General features: G+C 43.2%; 1 protein-coding gene and 1 long non-coding RNA gene across 2 annotated transcripts; one reads left to right on the top strand and one right to left on the bottom strand.

Moving 5' to 3' along the window:
* Positions 1 to 167: 167 nt before the first annotated feature.
* LOC133161235 (cholecystokinin-like) lies at positions 168 to 2,265 on the bottom strand. The gene is made up of 4 exons (XM_061289584.1): positions 2,212 to 2,265; positions 1,610 to 1,689; positions 1,114 to 1,303; positions 168 to 816 (listed from the first exon to the last, which is right to left on the bottom strand). The coding sequence occupies exons 1-4, from the start codon at positions 2,219 to 2,221 to the stop codon at positions 680 to 682; spliced, it is 417 nt and encodes a 138-aa protein (XP_061145568.1). The 5' UTR covers positions 2,222 to 2,265; the 3' UTR covers positions 168 to 679.
* LOC133161238 (uncharacterized) lies at positions 745 to 6,408 on the top strand. Its single transcript, XR_009716029.1, has 3 exons — positions 745 to 919; positions 1,526 to 5,556; positions 5,679 to 6,408. It is a non-coding gene; the product is annotated as an uncharacterized LOC133161238 (long non-coding RNA).
* Positions 6,409 to 17,830: the final 11,422 nt, after the last annotated feature.

The following is a 17,830-nucleotide window of genomic DNA, read 5'->3' as shown; positions in this document are numbered from 1 at the left end:
GGATATTATATCGGAAATTATTGAAGTTTTTTGCCAAGAGCAATAAAAGTTTGAGCTGTCAAATGTCATATTCTACTGTTAGAAATAGAGCAGTAAGAAGCAAGTTGGAAGGAACCCAGAGACAAGACACAAATTGTTTTAATGAGATGATCAGATATTAAGAGACATAAGATCTGCAGCTATGGGGCTTTATGTCGTGTTGAAAAAAGTGCTTCAAGATTTGCAGCAGTATTTATTGATTCAATGGCTTTTACACCAATCAATATACAGTTAGGCCAAAATCATTTCAAAGGCTGACAGTCATTTGGGAAATAGGAGTCTTTCGATAGACTATACACTCATAGATGCTATTGTTTTCATTCTTCTATTTCTTATTTCTCAAAACAATGTTATCAATTCATTCTGATGCTTCGAATGCTCAACATTAGATCCAAATAATCATCACATCCCAAATCAGGTCAAGGATTACTTTTCTAAAGCAAAACACAACAACGAAACACGGAATATTGCGAATTATGTCCATTAGCAAATGTAAGCCAACTTGGGAGCATCTCTTGCCACTATCGTCATCAAATCTTCATTTTATGCAATAGCGTGAATCATTTTGCTTGTAAGTGTATGCCCGTGTCACATTTGGCCACAGATGGAAGGAGAGTGAGAGAGAGAGTGAGACGTGCCTTTAGGAATCTTCCAAGGCCTCCGCACTGCGCCTCCCAAAATCCATCCAGCCCTCGTAATCTCGGTCTTTTATCCTGTGCTCAGCCGCGAGGCCGCTGGCTCTGCTGGCCATGGAGGATCTGCTTTGGTGGAGCATGCCTAGAAGACAAGCGACAGAGCGTGGCTCAACTTGACACGGCTTTCACGAAGTCACTACTGATGCTGGTGCCTTTGTTACAAAGACAGACGGAAAAATCTCAAGGTACGTACGCCTTGAAACAAAAGTGGCAGTGTGAAATGTGTCTGTGTTTAGATGATGTACAAATGGAAAGGAGTGCTAGCAGGAAGACAAAGTGATTGGGCTTTTTGAAGCCGCGATGGTGGCAGGCCAAAGCCCTGTCTAATCCGAGAAAGTAGTGCTTTGCCGCCCTCTTGTGGCATGGATTGTAAGCGCACCTTTCCTGGAGAGGAGTCTGAGCAGGAGCTGGCTGAGCGTGTTGGAAGCCTCCGTCTCTTCGTGTGGGCTTTGCATGTTGTAGTTGGCTTGCTGGTCCACGGGGGGAAGCGCTGCAGCAGAGCGGCGCTGGCGTGTGCCGTTGGACCACGCCGCCGCCGCCGCCTGGCCGTCAGATCTGTCGGCTGTTATCTGGAGATGGGAAGAGAGGCGCAGACTCCACTACACCTGCTTTGTGTGTGTGTGTGTGTGCCTTTCCATTCCATTGCAACTTTTTTTGTGGAGCAACTTTCTCTCTGAAATGTGTCCAAATTCTCTGGCGTATTCTTCATTTGACTGACCTAGTCCAAAAGATCCCAAGCCAGAAGACCAGAAATGGACCTTTTGGAAGAAATCTCTCTTTTTCCTTTGTAGGCATAATGTGACAGCCAGCCAGCACCACAAAGGAAAAGCAACACACCTGCCCGGAGGTCTTAATACTCATGCTGAGTGACTTACAAGGGATCGTGAGGGAAGACTCAGGGAGACCTTGGACACGGCAGCCAGCAGCACCACCACACAGAAGATGACCTTCATGCCTGCAGGCGAGAAGTGAGGGCAAAATAGATCAAGGTAATCATTGCCTCTTTCTCAAACATTGCATACATGGAAATGAAATTCAAAGCGTGTGTGTCACAATGGTGATGACGTAAATAGTCGTTCTTTCAATGCTAATATTATTCCTGTCACATTCAAATGGTTGTTAAGGTGGGCTTGCTCTGTCTGCGTGGAAGTCCTCCAATCTCTTCACCTTCCTCCTCTTCTCTCCATCGACATTTTTTAAACACTCACTAACTAATAAGATGTGATGTACAACAAAATACAGAAAGGATCCATTCAGAACTTGAGCACCAATCACAAATGGATGAAATATTTGTTTCTATGGTTCCAAAAAATGCAATCAATTGGAATACCTCGAGTGAATCTGAATTCGATTCCATTGGAGCATGATGCTCATGCTTCTATATGACTAATGTGTCATGTCAACTCGACTTCAAGAAATGAAAAGAGCAATACAGACAAAAAAGAGCTGACATCAAGATTGTTGTGCAGCTACTTACCTGCAGCCATATGTGCTGACCCAGACGCTCAGCTTGTGAATGCGTGACGGAGACCACGCAACCTTTTATACACAAAGGAAGGAAGGTGGGAAGGAAGGAAGGAAAGAAGGAAGGAAGGAAGGTGGGGCCAAGGCAAGTAGGAGGAGCCTTTCTGGCACCCAAGACGAGTGAGTGATGCATGTGAACACGCCGAAAGGGCATAAATCAGGTCTTGGATTGAGGCTTCAATTTGTTTTCCTCCCTCCCTCCAATTCAATTTCACCCAGGGCCAATGAGGGAATCGCTGACCTCCACGTGGCCTCTGCTGTGTCACAAACCACATATGTGTTGAGCTACCACTCATTGAAGTTCAGAGCAAATGAGCCAGCCAAAGACAATCGGAATCGGAACTTTTTCCCGATCAAAATCATCTTATTAGACTGCAATGGAAAAAAAAAAATCCAAGTGAATTGAGATGGAATCCTTTTCCAGATGCTGGCACACAACAAAAGACTTGAGCGCACTGCAAGCGTCATTGTCCAAACTGGACATGTTTTCTTCTTGTTGTGCAGAAGGCAACCCAAGTGGCTGGCCTGTCAAATGGTCAAAGCCACAGAGTGATGTCGTGGGTGTGCTTTTGAAAAGCTTTCAAGTGACTGGTGGCAGCTCCAACCTTTTCAAGCATGGACACCGAGCGTCTTATGGATGTTCCATGAGCTGAATCTTCCTGTCATGTGCAACTGCTCTCATTCAACTCGCTATGCTGTCAATGGCACCTGTCACCAACTTTCTTCCAGCACTCATTCCATACGATCGAAAGAAGGCCATTATTTCAGGACGTCCCTTCGTGTAGCTTTCATGTCCAAACTGGTTGCTTGCCAGTTAGTCAAAGGACACGTGGACAAAGTGAGCCAAGAACGAGCAAGGCTGAAGCTCAGACGCGACGGATGAAGGAAATTCACTTTGCCGAACTTTGGCAAACTCGTTTTCTTTGCTCAACTTGTGCCTCAAAGCTTTTTGGTCCCGTTTTTGCGTCTCGGTCTATTGATTGGAGAGAGAGAAAAAAAAAATCACGATTTCATCCGGCCTACGACGCAGAAGTGGACCTGGTTTGACTCTGGAAGCAATTTCAAACTAGGCTTTGAAACTAGAGTTCGGGATTTGAAGTGTTGCAATGCGCCACCGCGGAGTCCGACTTGTGAGGACAGTGGCGTAAGTGGCATTTCATTGCAGGGTGACAAATTCAAGTAATATTACAGCCACGGAATTGCTGCGCTCTGTCTTTCATTGTCTTCAGTCCGTCCATAATTGAATTCAACCACGGCCAAATTCAATAAGACCATGTATACGTATCCCTTTTTTGATACAAGGAGAAAAGTGTGACGATGCATGGCCTTCATTTTTTCATCCTGGTCATAACATGAAAAAGAGGACGCCAAGCCGTTCCGAGCCTTTCTTCATTTTTGCTCGACTGTGCTGCCCCTGCAAACATGATCATTGCTATTGAATAGAAGGCTAGATTGCTTCAAAGTGAAATTTGCCAAATGGATTTATAGCATCTGGACATCCTCCAGCAAGAGCAAGAAACAACAACGACTACCACCAATATGTGCTTTGGGGAGAAGGAAGGAAGGAAGAAAGCAAAAAGGAAGCCTCAATTGCAGCCACTGTAATATGTTGCTTGCTGATGTGACTTCATATAAGACGTGCAGCTCGGGCTGACAAGGGTGAGAGCCCAAAGTCATGCATCACCCTGGATTGATCTCATTTGACAAATAATATTCATGAGACAAAAGAATGTTTTTCTACCTGCGACCTTGCACAAACACTGACACTCTCTCTCTTAAGTTGGGCTCCAAGAAATCCACAAGTTCTTGCATGATGTACTTCCATTTGGCACCTGACAGCTTCCATGATGGATTATGATTCGCCATTAGCGGCCGAGCGAGCGAGCGGCTATGTAATCTCCTGGCGCAAATGGTTAGCCGCGCGCCAACTAAGCGCTGATTTGTCACAATACCGTTGTGGCCTTACAGGAAGACATTTGCAACTTTTTCACTGAAACCAAATCTGTCCTTTGGGAGTCAACAATGATTTGATGTCAGGTCTATGGGAATAATTGCAATTTTGTGTTCGAATTGAAGTATTCGACCGTATTTGGTCATATTACGCTTTGATTCTATTCAAACGACAGCTCAAAGTCAAGTCAAAGTCAGCTTTATTGTCAATCTCTCCACATGTCACAACACACAAAGAGAGCGAAATGACGTTTTTCTCTATCCCACGGTGCCGAGACACATAACACGATAGACATACAAGCACGCGACACAATATAAAAACAAGAAGGGAAAAATTCAAACAATCAATCGTGAGACTTGCACACAAATCACATCTCAACTCATCAGACGTGGTGAGCGAGCAGGCCCACAAGTCAAAGCATTTTTGGATTCCAAAGTGACCAAATAACAAGGCAATAAATAGCAGCAAGATAGGGTTTACCTTCTAGAAATGAGACAGTAAATATCAAATGATAGTCACTCCAACACAGTGCTGAAAACAGGAATGCACATGCACCTGTTTTTTCCTCTTGACATGACTAATAATCATCATTTACGTCGTCTACACACATATGCACACACATGCACGTTGCTACCTGCAATTTGCACAGACTATTAGCATAATGGCTTCCTGCGAGAACGGGTGAAGCTTATTAGTAAACAAGCCCGGAGCCGTAAATCACATTTAACACTATTGGATTTTTTTTTTTTTTTTTTATTCGTCTTAATCACACACTATGTCGTCGTCTGTGATGCAGAGCATGTTTGGCTTTGTTTGTTCAACAGAAAGTCAATGACCTGGAAATAAAGGGAGGAGAGGAAATATTGTATTATTTGGTGTTGACTCAACATCTTTGCTTGTTGACTTACGTTTTCAAATGAGATCAAGCGCACATGTATTCAAGCGCAAATGGACTGGAAATGATTTGTTGAGTGGCTTGCGTCAGATCCACTGGATTGAAGGTTCAACTGAGTTTGGGCTAATAGTGGATTTGAGAGTTGTTGTCGTAAGGACTGGGGTGGGGTCAAAGGTTGAAACTGAAAACATGTTGCAAAAGAAGAAGAATTGTAGGAAACCTTTTTTCGGGTTGAAAAGAATTTGCCTTCACTTTGGCCATTCCTTTGAATCAATCGCTTTTCACTTCCATTCGTCCTTTGAACATGGAGGTTTTATTTTTTTTTCAGTTTCAGATTGATGTGTCAGTTTCCGATATTGTTTCAGTTTCAAGTACCAAGTGAGGTGATGATAGCTGAACAGAAAGGCTCGGAGTGAAGCAAATGCAAGTCACCGCTTAAGACGTGCTAACCAGTACGTCTCGCTATTGTTTCTAACTTGATTGAAATGGAATTTTGAGCCACTATTGAGTGAAAAGCATCTGGACCAGATGGCCTCATCTAGTTGAAATGTAATGAAGCTCAATTGTTGTGCAGCTGTGTGAAGAGGGCTCTAACCAAGGACCAACATCAGCAAAGTGCCGTGAGCATCCCCTGCCTCGCCGCCCTGCCACTTTGCCTGATGTGCAGCGTGCCTGTGCATAGTAACAAGTGTCAGGAAGTCAACACAACACGACCATGCAACAAGCAGCATTCTCCACGCGTGTGCCATCATCCTTTGGAAGCTGGACTTCTTGTGGCCCAAAGAGGCCTACCACCTTTGCAGCTACGATACAAACCACATCCTTTTTTAATGGGAGCTTTAACACAGACCGTGCACGCACGGTACGTATTGAAGCACCAAGATATTGCCATAGAAATGTTATTGACAAAGGCTGAGCAAACGTGGACAAATGACTCGAAAGTCGATACGGCGCACCGTTTACGCCGCACAGGAGATGGAACCGTAAAACACACATGCACGCTCATTTTACAGCACATCATGTTGACGTTCAAATGCTCAAAGATAAGAGCAGCAAGGGAGTGTGTGTGAGTGAGTGAGTGAGTGAAATACATCCAATTTGGCATTGGCCATGGAAACATTTCTATTTGCTATGATTGGACTGTGCAAGTGTCCCTAATGCTTTGGTCACTACGAGTGTTTGCACCCGTAGTTGGTTGTTGCAGGGTGATTGTGTTGACCTGCAGCGCCACCCTGTGGCAGCCCTCACCTGTAGCATGCCTGTGTCACGTGTGCTTCACCCGGGTTGTCGTTCCGAAAAAAGCAGCATGATACACGGTACTGAGATGGAGCCGGACTCGTGTCTTCCTTCCGACTTATTTTATTTTATGACTATGGGACAGGGGTCAAGATTTTTTTGCTGTGGAAGGAGTGGGACTGCATCACTGTCGAACGCAGAGGTCACCAACTCCGGGCCTCGACGATGTCTTCCGTGTCTCCCTTTTTCAACGCGCCGAATGATCAAATCATCGGCAGAATCATGATAACCATCCTGATGATTTCAATAAGGTCTGTTGGCGGAGGGAGACATCTAAAATACTATCGAGGACTTAGTGACCCCTGCCTTGCTGATGGGACTTAAAAGGTTGAGGCAGATGGTAAGTACTCTGCCGCACAGAAGGGGGCGTACGTGAGCCAAGGGGTGATCAACGCTGCCCCATTTGTTGGTGTCGAGGTAGAGCGAGCGACCACCCAACCAAATGTCACCTGCAAAGCACACCTGTGTTCTTTTGTGAAGGAGGCCTTCCTTTTTGCCAGTGACGAGAGATAATATAAGATATGGAAGGCTTGGAGAAGAAGCTCCAACATATGATGGAGCTGCTGTGATGGCAGCATCAGAGTTTCATGGAGGGGGGCCAAATGAAAGGAAATGGGCCTCAACTCTTACACCCAAGTAACGCTGGCCAAGGACTTCATCTCCGAAGAAAGGTAAGAGCGCAAACTGTATGTGTGCATAGAAAGATGATGAAGTAGGAAATAGCCAGTAGGCAATTGAATAAGTTATATTTTCGGGGTTTGTACAATTTAAGGAGTCAGTGTACGAACCTCACCACACGTCACTGGAATGGTTTGTTTGATGATTTCGAATGATTTCACAATATTGGTTTCAAATTGATAAGCATGAAGCAGTAGCCAAGAAACAGCTGTCATCTGTCAAGAAATGAAATGACTGACCCCTAGCCTGTCATAGGTAGCAATGCACATTGCCTCCCTGGTTCATGCTATTTTTATTTAGCTCAATAGGGGGCGATCTTGTCTTGAGCGTTCTCTTCAAAGAAATTCTCTTTTGTATTATTGCATGAAAAATGTGGCTTTGGTGAACAAATGATTTCTCTTTAAGTCTCCAAGAAAAACACAATTGTCGACAGGACTTAATTCTTTCTTTGTTTTTTAAAGCAAACAGAAAACATCGAAAAATACATTTAAAAAACTGTTCTTCACCTTTCAAATATTTATGGATCATTTCACCATAACCGTATCATTTTAATTCATGGAATATATACTCAATAGACACTTCATTAGATACATCAGCACAATGAGTAGCTAAAATAATGATTAGAAACAACACTGTAAATAATACTGTACCAAACATATACTGTCAATAAATGGAATTGTTAAAAAAAACAAAACACAACACAAAGAAAATACACAGGTTGGAGACTTTCATCCACTTTTTGTTTATCAAATCAAATATAGTCATTTCATTAAGGATGAAAAGCGATTGGTACATTTTTCACGATGACCCTATAGCAGATTTCCATTTCAAACTAATGTTTTATTTGACGTCTTCTTGGAAGGATCGAGCGCGTATGTACGTATTATTTATTGTTATTTAAGCTTCCTTTTGTAAACTGCCAGTTGAAATGAGCCACTTGGCCAGTGACAAATCTTTCGTATTCATCTCCCGCCACTACTTAACAGGAAATTTCAGTCTGAGCCCGGGCGTGCGTGCGTATGTATATAATATATGCTTGTGCAGATGTGAACATATTTCCTTCATCTCCAACATTGGAAAAACAAACCATTTGTCATGATAGGGCCAACGACTGCAATCAATTCCACATGCTCTATTATTGTCCGTGCTTTGGATCATTAAGCTCCATTTACATGTTGACATAGCAGCAATCATTTGAAAGGTGTTTCTTTACAGCTTTATTGCATTGGAGCAGATACGATTAAATAAACTCAAAGACTGGTAGCCTTAAAATAACCCCTTGACCGCCCGCCCCCAGGCAAAGAGGCAAAGCTCTCTGATAATATTTGCGTAGGCCAATTAGAAGCATCTAAAGGGGCACTAAAGGATCCGTTAGTCTCGCAGCGAGATCTGCTTTCCATCATTCGGCCTGCTCCAAAAATGTTTGGGGGCGACCATTGAGCCCACGTTCAGACATTCGTCATGACAATTATTTGTAGAAGGCCATTTAGGAAAATGTATGGTGGAAAATGCAATGAAAGATGCAAATAATGTCAATTTAAATTTAAATTTTAATAAATAAATAAATAAATAAATAAATAAATAAATAAATAAATAAATAAATAAATAAATAAATAAATAAATAAATAAATAAATAAATAAATAAATAAATAAATAAATAAATAAATAATCTTCATATAGAGACCCACAAAGAGTTGCTATTTTGCGTTACTTTTGATTGTGCTTGCTTTATTTCTTGCACGGGCAGGCAGGCAGGTCATGTCTGCTTAGAATAAGTGAATTGTCTTTGTGCACATTAATCCGAATTTTTTTGGTCAAGAAAGCCTGCGGCTCGAGAATAGAGAGATGGAAAACAACATTCACAATGGGAACCTCAGCTTGAAGTACGGACTGAATGGAATGCTAGATTCCATAAAATGAGTGAGATATGCACTCGCAGTGACATACCAGATGTCTGACTAAAAAAACATTTTTATTTTTGTCTTGAGGATTCCGAATTGTTTTTTTTATTTGAACTCAAATAGATGAAAATCTCAGCAAACGTGTCATGTCATAAATGAAGTCTGTGTTTTCAAATTTCGATTTGAAATGTTCAAAAACACCGCAAAAGTGATTTGGGAATATACAAGCTGAATGAAGTTGGTGAAATAAACTCTACATTAAATAAATACATTTATGAATTGTAAATAAAAAAAAGAATAAAATACAACCATTTTGCAATAGACACTACAATAATAAGTATTTTGTTGTTATTATGACACTTATTTTGAACACAATAGCATAGCTAGCTATGCTTCCACTCCCAAAGATGTCCCCATTTACAGAGAGAGTTGCTATTTGAGCGAGGAGGTGATGCCGGTACTGGAAAGTCCATCTGTCGCCATCTTTTCAGTGGACAGGCAGCATTGAAGGCTGAAGCCGTTCTTCTCACCATTTTCAAGCCTCATTTGACACACTGAGCAATTTTCTTAATTCTACTCTGTGGCGTATCAAATTTACCAGACATTTATTTTCACTTTATAGGGACCCGGTGAGGACAAGTAGTATGGATGGATGGATGGATGGACACATCTTTTGGAAGCAAAGACAGGGCAGAATGATCATTCCAACCTTTCCTCTTGCCAACCTTGTTGTAGCACCTGTAAACATTTCCTCCTTCCTCTATTTGCTTTGGAACTGTCATTTCATCATGGACGACTTTTGTTGTCATTGGAGCTTGGAGAAGGATGTCTGTTAATCGGATTTGAAATTCTCAACCTTTTGAGAGATGGACGAGCACAACCTCAGTTGTGTGTGTGTGGGGGCGGATACGTCTCGTGCTTCAAATCCTTTTTTTGCGCCTAATAGAATAGTCATCGAATTGAGGCCTTTTGATTTAAACCACCTGCGGCTTATAGTCTAGTGCGCCTTATGTAGATTTCCCTCTCATTTTAGCTGCCGCGGTTGATATTCGGTTTATAGTCTGGGAATGACTGAATCCCAGACTGAATTAAATCTTAAGCCCGCGTACGTCTCGAGTTTGACCGCGGAACGGCCAACAATAACAGATCGAGACATGCGTAATTATTCCACATTGCTTATACAATATGAAGAGGAAGTAATTAGTGCCTGGCCCTCTAAATACTCTTCTCTTACCTTAAACGACACACTCTGAAATAAATATTGACAATCCTTGATTCACATTTGAATGAAATCGTTTCCGTGTGTGTAATTGGTCCGAGGCAATCTTTGTTAGTCGCTTGCCCAAGTCTCCAGCTTGCGTTTGCTCTCCAAACCAATGTTGTCTGTGCTGCTGCAGACTGAAGGCCAGGCAGCCCAGGGAAGAAGCTGGCTGGCCGGGCCCTGACTTTGCGCAGCCACCACAGATCACCTTGTTAGTCTTGATTTCACATTGGGACCCCGACCTGGAAGCACTTTGCTCCAAGGTTGACTGAAGATCAGGTTGCCCCACTGGTGTCTTGCGTACGTGCACACGGAGACGCGTGTCTGCCTGTTGATGGAAGGCCAGGTACGGCTTGAAGACAACGATTGATGGGCCAACGGGGACTCTGCAGCTGGAACTGAGTACAGCAGACGGACGGACGGACGGATGGAGAGAAGCAAGGGAATAAATCATAAGAAGGACGCTGGATGGAAGCGGAGAGATGGGAGAGGCCAGAGTGGTGGGGGGGGGGGGGGGGGGGATCATCGAAAATTGATTTCATTAGCCCCATTCCTCATAAAGGACCTGATTTCAATAAGAAAGAAGCCAGTAGACGGACGGCAATGAGTGGCGTCATTTTGCCATGACAGGAAACCAGAGGAAATAGAGAATGTTAATGGAGCTGACCACAACCATTCTCCATTCTGCACGCACACACACCTCAGAGCTTCACTTTCCATTTCTCTTCTTTTTACCACATCTCCAAACTTTCTTACTGTCACTGTCTAAGCATGCGCGCACACACACACACATGCGCACACACACAGACACACACACACACACGCTGTAGGATTTTTTTTTCCTGACCACATCCCCTACTCGGTCCTCTCCTCTCAACCTCAGGTCGTGCGGTAATGAATGTGTGACGGAGGCCCGTGGCTAGCAGACTGGCAGTGGTATTTTTAGCACTTGCGGCGGTTTCCAGCCCTAAATGTGCCCCAACGTCTTTCATATTCCAAGGTTTGAAGCCAACCTCAAAGGGAGGAACGGATCATTTGCTTCGGGAAGGTGAAGCTATTAGCCCTTGCTCTTAAACTCCACAATGACTGCAGGCTGCTAATTGCTGATACATAAAAACAAAAACATTGTTGTTGTGATGACTGGAGCACCTGAAGGCAGGCACGGGACTATAAGGCGCACCTTCAATGAATGGCCCATTTGAAAACTTTGTCCTTATATAAGGCGCACCGGACTATAAGGCGCACCATTAATGCGTCATGTCAGATTTTTAATCCAAATCATTCTCCATTTTATCTTTTTTATTTCAACTTCAGACGCAACAAATGACTTTATAATCATAAAATAATGATCCATAGTCTTTTTGAGTCATGATTCATAGTCTTCAGCGGGCCACTTATGATTGATTTCATGACACAATGCTTCGGGCCAGTTTAGGAATTTGGTCCATATATAAGGCGCACCGGACTATAAGGCGCACTGTCGACTTTTGAGAAAATTTGATGTTTTTAGGTGCGCCTTATAGTCAGGAAAATACGGTAGTCATTCTTGCGTGTTTTTGGATTATTCAACTGGTGGGTGAAAAAATAACATGGAGTAAAAGCGGCCTGATATATTTTGAACTTCAGCTTGTCATCCGTTTGATATTTCCCATTCAGGCATTGTGTTGCACGTGGTTGAGCCGCAATGGAAAAAGAGTGCGCCTGGAGCACTTTCCACCAAACCTTTGCTGACCTCTGGCCATGTTAAAGTGCTGCATCGTGCATTTTCTGTGTTGATCAAAAAGTGTGTCATGCATTGCTCACTTTTTTTCCCCGTAATGACTCGCCAGCGTAGCAATTTCGGATTCAGGCCAAAAAAGGCAGCTTGACCAGATTGGGCAAGGGTTGACAGATGCATTTTTTTTTTTGCCAGGTCAGCTTGGCTTTACACACATCCCTCAATACAAGGATGATTGGATGCTCTTTGGATTGTGGATCTTGGACTGCATTTCATACAGACAGCACTGATACCAAAATGGTTTTGCTATAACTCACTTAGATAGAAAGAAAAAAAAAAATAGGCGTAATTTGAGACACACAGAACTGTTGAATTTACTTCACCAATCCTCCCTCCCTGTCCTTTGCCAGCATCATCCTGAAATAACACAACGAATGAATCAATTCCGCTTGGTGACTGACTGTGAGATGGTCTGAGCAATTTGCTGAAATTTATTTTCACTTTCTTAATAGAGTATATATCCGTACTGTAAGAAAAACGGGACGTGATTAACTGGCAATATGATCAGCGCCGCTTTACGTCATAGCTGAAGTGGACCTTCGCTACAGTACGTCGAGAGTGTTGAGGCTCAGCCAAAAGGAAGTCCCTCAGCCACCCCAGAGGAAAAAGAAATCAAATACAGACGGAACTGCACTTCTAATTGACATCATGTGAGGCACATAAACATTTGGAAGAGAATAGTGTCATTGATGGACTTTGAAACTTCATTTGAGCCGTTCTTTTCAATTTCACACCGGCTAACGCTAATTTGAGGAAAATATATTTCGGCTCTAATTTATGGTAGGCCTTTTTTTTTTTCTTTCTCTAATTTCTTCTTGGTAGAGAGAGGCCCACGCATGATTGATGGCTCACAGTGGAAGGGAGACCTTATTTGTTCTTCGGAGCTACGTTTTCGCCTCTTTTTATTTCTGTTGGCAGGCTCCTCTCATTCTGCCTCATCATCACTGCTGCTATTTCACAAGGAGCTTCATTGTCCATGCATGCAGAAAGGGATTGTTTTATGGTGCGTACAAGGACAAGTGGCAGAAGCTCCATTCCAAAACTGCCTGCCTGCAACTGCCTGTCTGGGTCATTTCATTTGGATGTCACCACAAGCTACTCTTTTTCTCTTACCCAACATCTTCTTCCAAACATAAGACCTATCAAATAAATATGACAGGCACAGATTTCACAGTGCAGTGTGTGGCCGCCCTATACTACTAATACTTTTTAAGGTGCCTTTTAATGTGATCATATTTATGTCTCTTCTCTGTCTTGTGTATCTTGTCATTTGAGTCTTTTGAAATAGGCAGACAAAAGTTGTCAAAGCTCAAATTCTTCCCTTAAATCCCATTTTTATTTTGGATGTGCAGTGCACCATTCAAATAAAAGAAAAAAAAAAAAAAGAAAACCCTGTCGTCAATCCAAAATCTGATGTTGGGCCAATGCACACATAGTGGACATATATCCTCTGGTCATAAAGCACATATACGGTGAAATACAATACCCACTGATTTTAGTAGGATTGAAAAGTGCTCTGATGCCTCTGACGAGAAAATATCAAAAGAACAAAAAGCATACTTTCTCTTCTTTGTCTTCTAGACACATTGAATGACATCACAACCCATGCAAACAGAAAAGCGAGGCAAATTCCAATTTCACATGCTAGGCAAGTCAAGTTTCTCACCAAATTCTTTGTGAGATGGATTTCACTTTGTCCCATCGCCGGTGTGTTATTTTTAGAACAGGCCTGTGATCTTTTGCTTGTTGGTGACCCCGACCGTACGGATGATCCAGCCAAGTGGGAAGAGCTTGCACCGTCGTCGGTGGGGTCAATAAGGAACAAAAACGGAGCCATGACAACTCTGACCTTGCCTTGTTTTTACGCCCGCAAGGCAGGCAGGCACAGCCTGACCTCCAGCATAACCACAAAAGCTGCTTGTGGAAGTGGCTACAAATGTGTGGCAGGGCGTATCCTGCATTTCCTCGACTAGATGGGCTTCCTCACATACGTATATTATGCTCCATCTTTCCAGAGAGCAAAGTGAGCTTTTCAAAGTAAACAGCGTGCCGTGTGATGGACGTGAGCACCGGCAGCTCACAAACTTGCCAGAGGACAATTGCTGATGGGCTTGGATTTCACCCTGCCCTGCCCGCCTGCCTGACTGCCTTACGCTTCGGATTCCTGTTGACTATTTTGGTGGGCGACTCAAATGCAAATCACCCCGCAGAGTGTCTGGAAATGATGAGGCCATTTTGACTTTGGATTTCATGCTTGTGCTGGGGGCGATGAAGATTATGCAGAAAAGTCTTTCCGCACCGCTCAAGCCGTATTCCATTTGGTCAGAAACTCCAAAGTGGTTTTCAGCTTTTTCAAATCCCATTTTGTGATCCAATTGAGCTGAGTCACTGCACATCGGCTCAATTGTTAAAGGCAAGAGGCCAGCCAGGTAATCGCACACTCACACGGCGATGCCAGTAAAGAAGCTCCCCCGAGGAACTCGTCTGCTGCCGCTCATCACGAAAAAATGTCCACACCTACGCTCGCTTCCATTCCGGTACACTGTGAGATACGAGATGAGCGTCAGTGTGCTCGAAAGTGACCTAGAAAGTGCCGAGTGTCCTATTTATTATTTTTCCAACCACCGCAGGCGATCCTACTCGTCTTATAAAAACGTTAAGAAGCAATTCAGTTGTGTATTTTCAAACGTGAGATGATGAAATGCTTTTGTGACCACAATTAAGCTGGGAAGGAACTTCATGACTTTTTTGCTTGCTTGCTTATTCACTTTCTTTGCAATTAAGATTGTTTTCTCGTCTCATGTCTGGGCGGGTGTTTCATTTAGGAAAAAAAAAAAATCAAGAGTAGATGTTTGAGATCATACAGTCCGACTTCAGGCACACGTGCTCAGATCAAATAAGCTAGAATTAGATGTTGGCCACCTCTGTCATTTGCAAATCCAGCAGCAATTTCCAGTGCTTCTAATGAAATGGTGGCAGACAAAATAAGAAGTACTGACCAATTAGATGAAAACTAATGATACAGTTCACAGAATTGTTGAATTGCAAGTTCTCAGCACGTGCGCTTTTAAATCCACAAAGGCCATGCAGTTGTCACGACGTGTGGAAAGTGTCAACAGAAATGCTCTCCATGACTAAACAAAGTTTTTCTCTTTCTCCGTTTCACACACGAGCGGGCAGGCAGGCACAGAAGTGGACAAAAATTCTCACAGTCGTACGTTTGGCGCTATAAATCACCTGGGCAATTTTGGGCCGTGTTTCTTTTTGCTGAAATTCCTCCAAATGATGCTTTGTGATTGATGGTGTGTTTTCCACCCAGCCAGGAGGAGCCCCATCTATCCGTACTGGCTTCTGGATTGGAAACGTTGCTCAGCCGTGTTTATTTTCTTTTCATTTAGTTCCGCCTCCGCTGCCGATACTTTACCTTGGTGATTTAAGAAGGCTGGGAGTGCTTTTGGAATCAAACCAGCTGGCATTCAACACGTCTGCATGTGTGTGTTTGTGTGTCCGTATTTGCTCGTGCACATTGAAAAAAATACTTGCAAAGTTAGAAACATCTTTATCTGGCACACCTGCCATGAGAACATGAAAGTCCAATTTCAGGGACCTTAGCTGCTGCGCTGTTCATCCGCGGATTGCTGAACCCCACATTCACGCAACTCATCAGATGATCACCGGGTTGACCCGGAAATTCCAAGTCCATCGTCTAGCTTGTGTGTATACAAGCTGGATCTGGAGTTCTTTTCTGTAACACCCCCCAGGTTTGGTTTGGGTCCAGGTGGCTGGTGTTAATGCATTCCAGATGGAAGATGGTGGAGAGTGGCCAGATCTTTCCAGAGTTTTGGTCAAACCAGGGCCTTGTTAATAAAAGCAGGGGAGATTTTCACGGCTTCCATAGACAAAACCTTGCCTTCTGATTCTCCAGGGGAGCGGAGAGCGAGTGGGAGGGAGCGCAATGTTATACTTTGTTTTTATTAAAGCTGGGTGATTGACAGCTCTGAGAGAAGTTTCCAGCATTAAAGCAAGGCTCTTATTGGAGAGGACAGAGTGGAGAGCAGAGGGACCTGGCGAAGCACAACAATTCTCTGGCTACTGATGGAAGCAAGCAAGCAAGGAAGCAAGGAAGGAAGGCTTGGCCCCTCATTCCCTCTCTCTTCTGTACCTGCACCATCGTGTTTGATAGCCCCCAACAATGTCAGCATGTTAGTCCACACAGTAATAATAATTTGCAATCAAAGCATCAGTGGTGGATAAGAAAAAAAGAAGCGTGCAACTTTGTGAGCAATTGCATTCGAGTGGCTTTACGCAGATGCATGATCTCCTAAGCGCTTCTGGTCTGAACGTTAGCCCAAGCGCTGACCTACATTTACAAGCTAAAAAGTACATTGGAATTCATATACAATTTGTTTGATGGAATTTCATCAAGAAACAGACATCACGGTATTTATTTATTTTTTAAACCAATTGACCACGAGAATAGTTTTGGAGTGGCAGGGGGAGAACATGCAAACTCCACCCAGGCATGGCCGGATGTGGAATGGAACCCGTACCATCTCAGCTATGAGGCGGACGTGCTAATAAAGTTACAAAAAACTATTATTGTTAGTAATGATTGGGTTGAAATAGGATTTGACTTTGTCTGGAACATCTTTTCCAGACAGACATTAAATCCGAGTCTAGACAATTGGAGGCACTGGCTCACTTGACAACACCAACTTTTTTTTTTTTTTGCTCGACTTCTTGGCCAAATGAACTTCAACCACAGGCTCGACTGCATGAAAAGATTATTAACAAGTGGGTAGGAAAAAAAATGGGAACAAGACATCTTGCAATGCTACTATGATGATTGATGAGCACACGAGTCAGAAACACTAACAGGAATGTACGTGTGCATAAATCCAAAACCGGGGGTGTCCTCATCATGTCTTTTCAACCCAAATGTTTGCTCAAGGTACGAGAAGAAGAAGGGTGAGACAAGAGAGAAGTTGGGGGAAAGCTGGAGAAGTAATGGATGGGGCACTTTCACAGGTGTGCACATCAGGGGGGTTGCAGAGGAAAGAGCGGCCAAAGTGGCCACCTGTCTTTGGCTCATTGTAGCTTTAGTGTTTCCTTTCATCCGGCCCTCTGCTCCCTCTCGGAGCATTTGCTTGGACTCCCGCTGAGAGCCACCACGTGTGTGTGGAGTGTGTGTGTGTTTTGGTGTGGGTGTGTTTGCATAGCTCTCATCCCACTTGGGTTAGAAAGAGCAATGCTCCTAAAGGTGCATTTATCCTTCCTGCACCTTTTTGTTCTTTTTGGTTTATTGAGACAGGTCGAGGAAGTTGGACAGAGCGGGAGAAGATACGTACCTCAGGAAATGGATGCTCCAATGTTATGCTCCAGGAACATCATTCATTCATATAGCTTACTGGACAAAAATGACTTGTTACTCCTCCGCTGTCTTCATTGTCAATTTGATTTCATTCTTGCCATTGTGATTTTCCATCCTTTGAATTCAGAATCGGGGTCAGATGTTTTTTTTCCTCTTCATTCGTATACATTTGAAAAGCGCTCATGTGACATGTGGGCCAAGGTTAAATCCATTTTAAATACACTTGCAAATACAACATCCTTATTCTATAGATTGTGGATTTCCCATTTTCTTTTGAAACAGCAATCTAGGGCTGAGCACAAGCATGCAACACATTAGCTAGGATTTGAAATAGCCCATAGTTTATACGAGAACAAATCTATTTAGACATTCCAATTTCCCATTTATGTTTATTGCCTGTCTGGCTTCAGTACATTGACAAGGCTTTTCCAAAGACAAGTTC

Source organism: Syngnathus typhle, linkage group LG10 (assembly GCF_033458585.1).
Source record: "Syngnathus typhle isolate RoL2023-S1 ecotype Sweden linkage group LG10, RoL_Styp_1.0, whole genome shotgun sequence".
Lineage (NCBI taxonomy): Eukaryota > Metazoa > Chordata > Actinopteri > Syngnathiformes > Syngnathidae > Syngnathus > Syngnathus typhle.
The sequence above is the reverse complement of the archived record's forward strand: the minus strand, read 5'-3'. Positions and strand labels throughout refer to the sequence as shown.

What these genes read in the sequence shown, in the direction of transcription:
- LOC133161235 (XM_061289584.1), bottom strand. An exon ending in GTCTTCCCTCACGATCCCTT is followed by an intron (nt 1,304 to 1,609) that starts GTAAGTCACTCA and finishes TCCCATCTCCAG; the next exon opens with ATAACAGCCGACAGATCTGA. An exon ending in CAGACTCCTCTCCAGGAAAG is followed by an intron (nt 817 to 1,113) that starts GTGCGCTTACAA and finishes CTTGTCTTCTAG; the next exon opens with GCATGCTCCACCAAAGCAGA.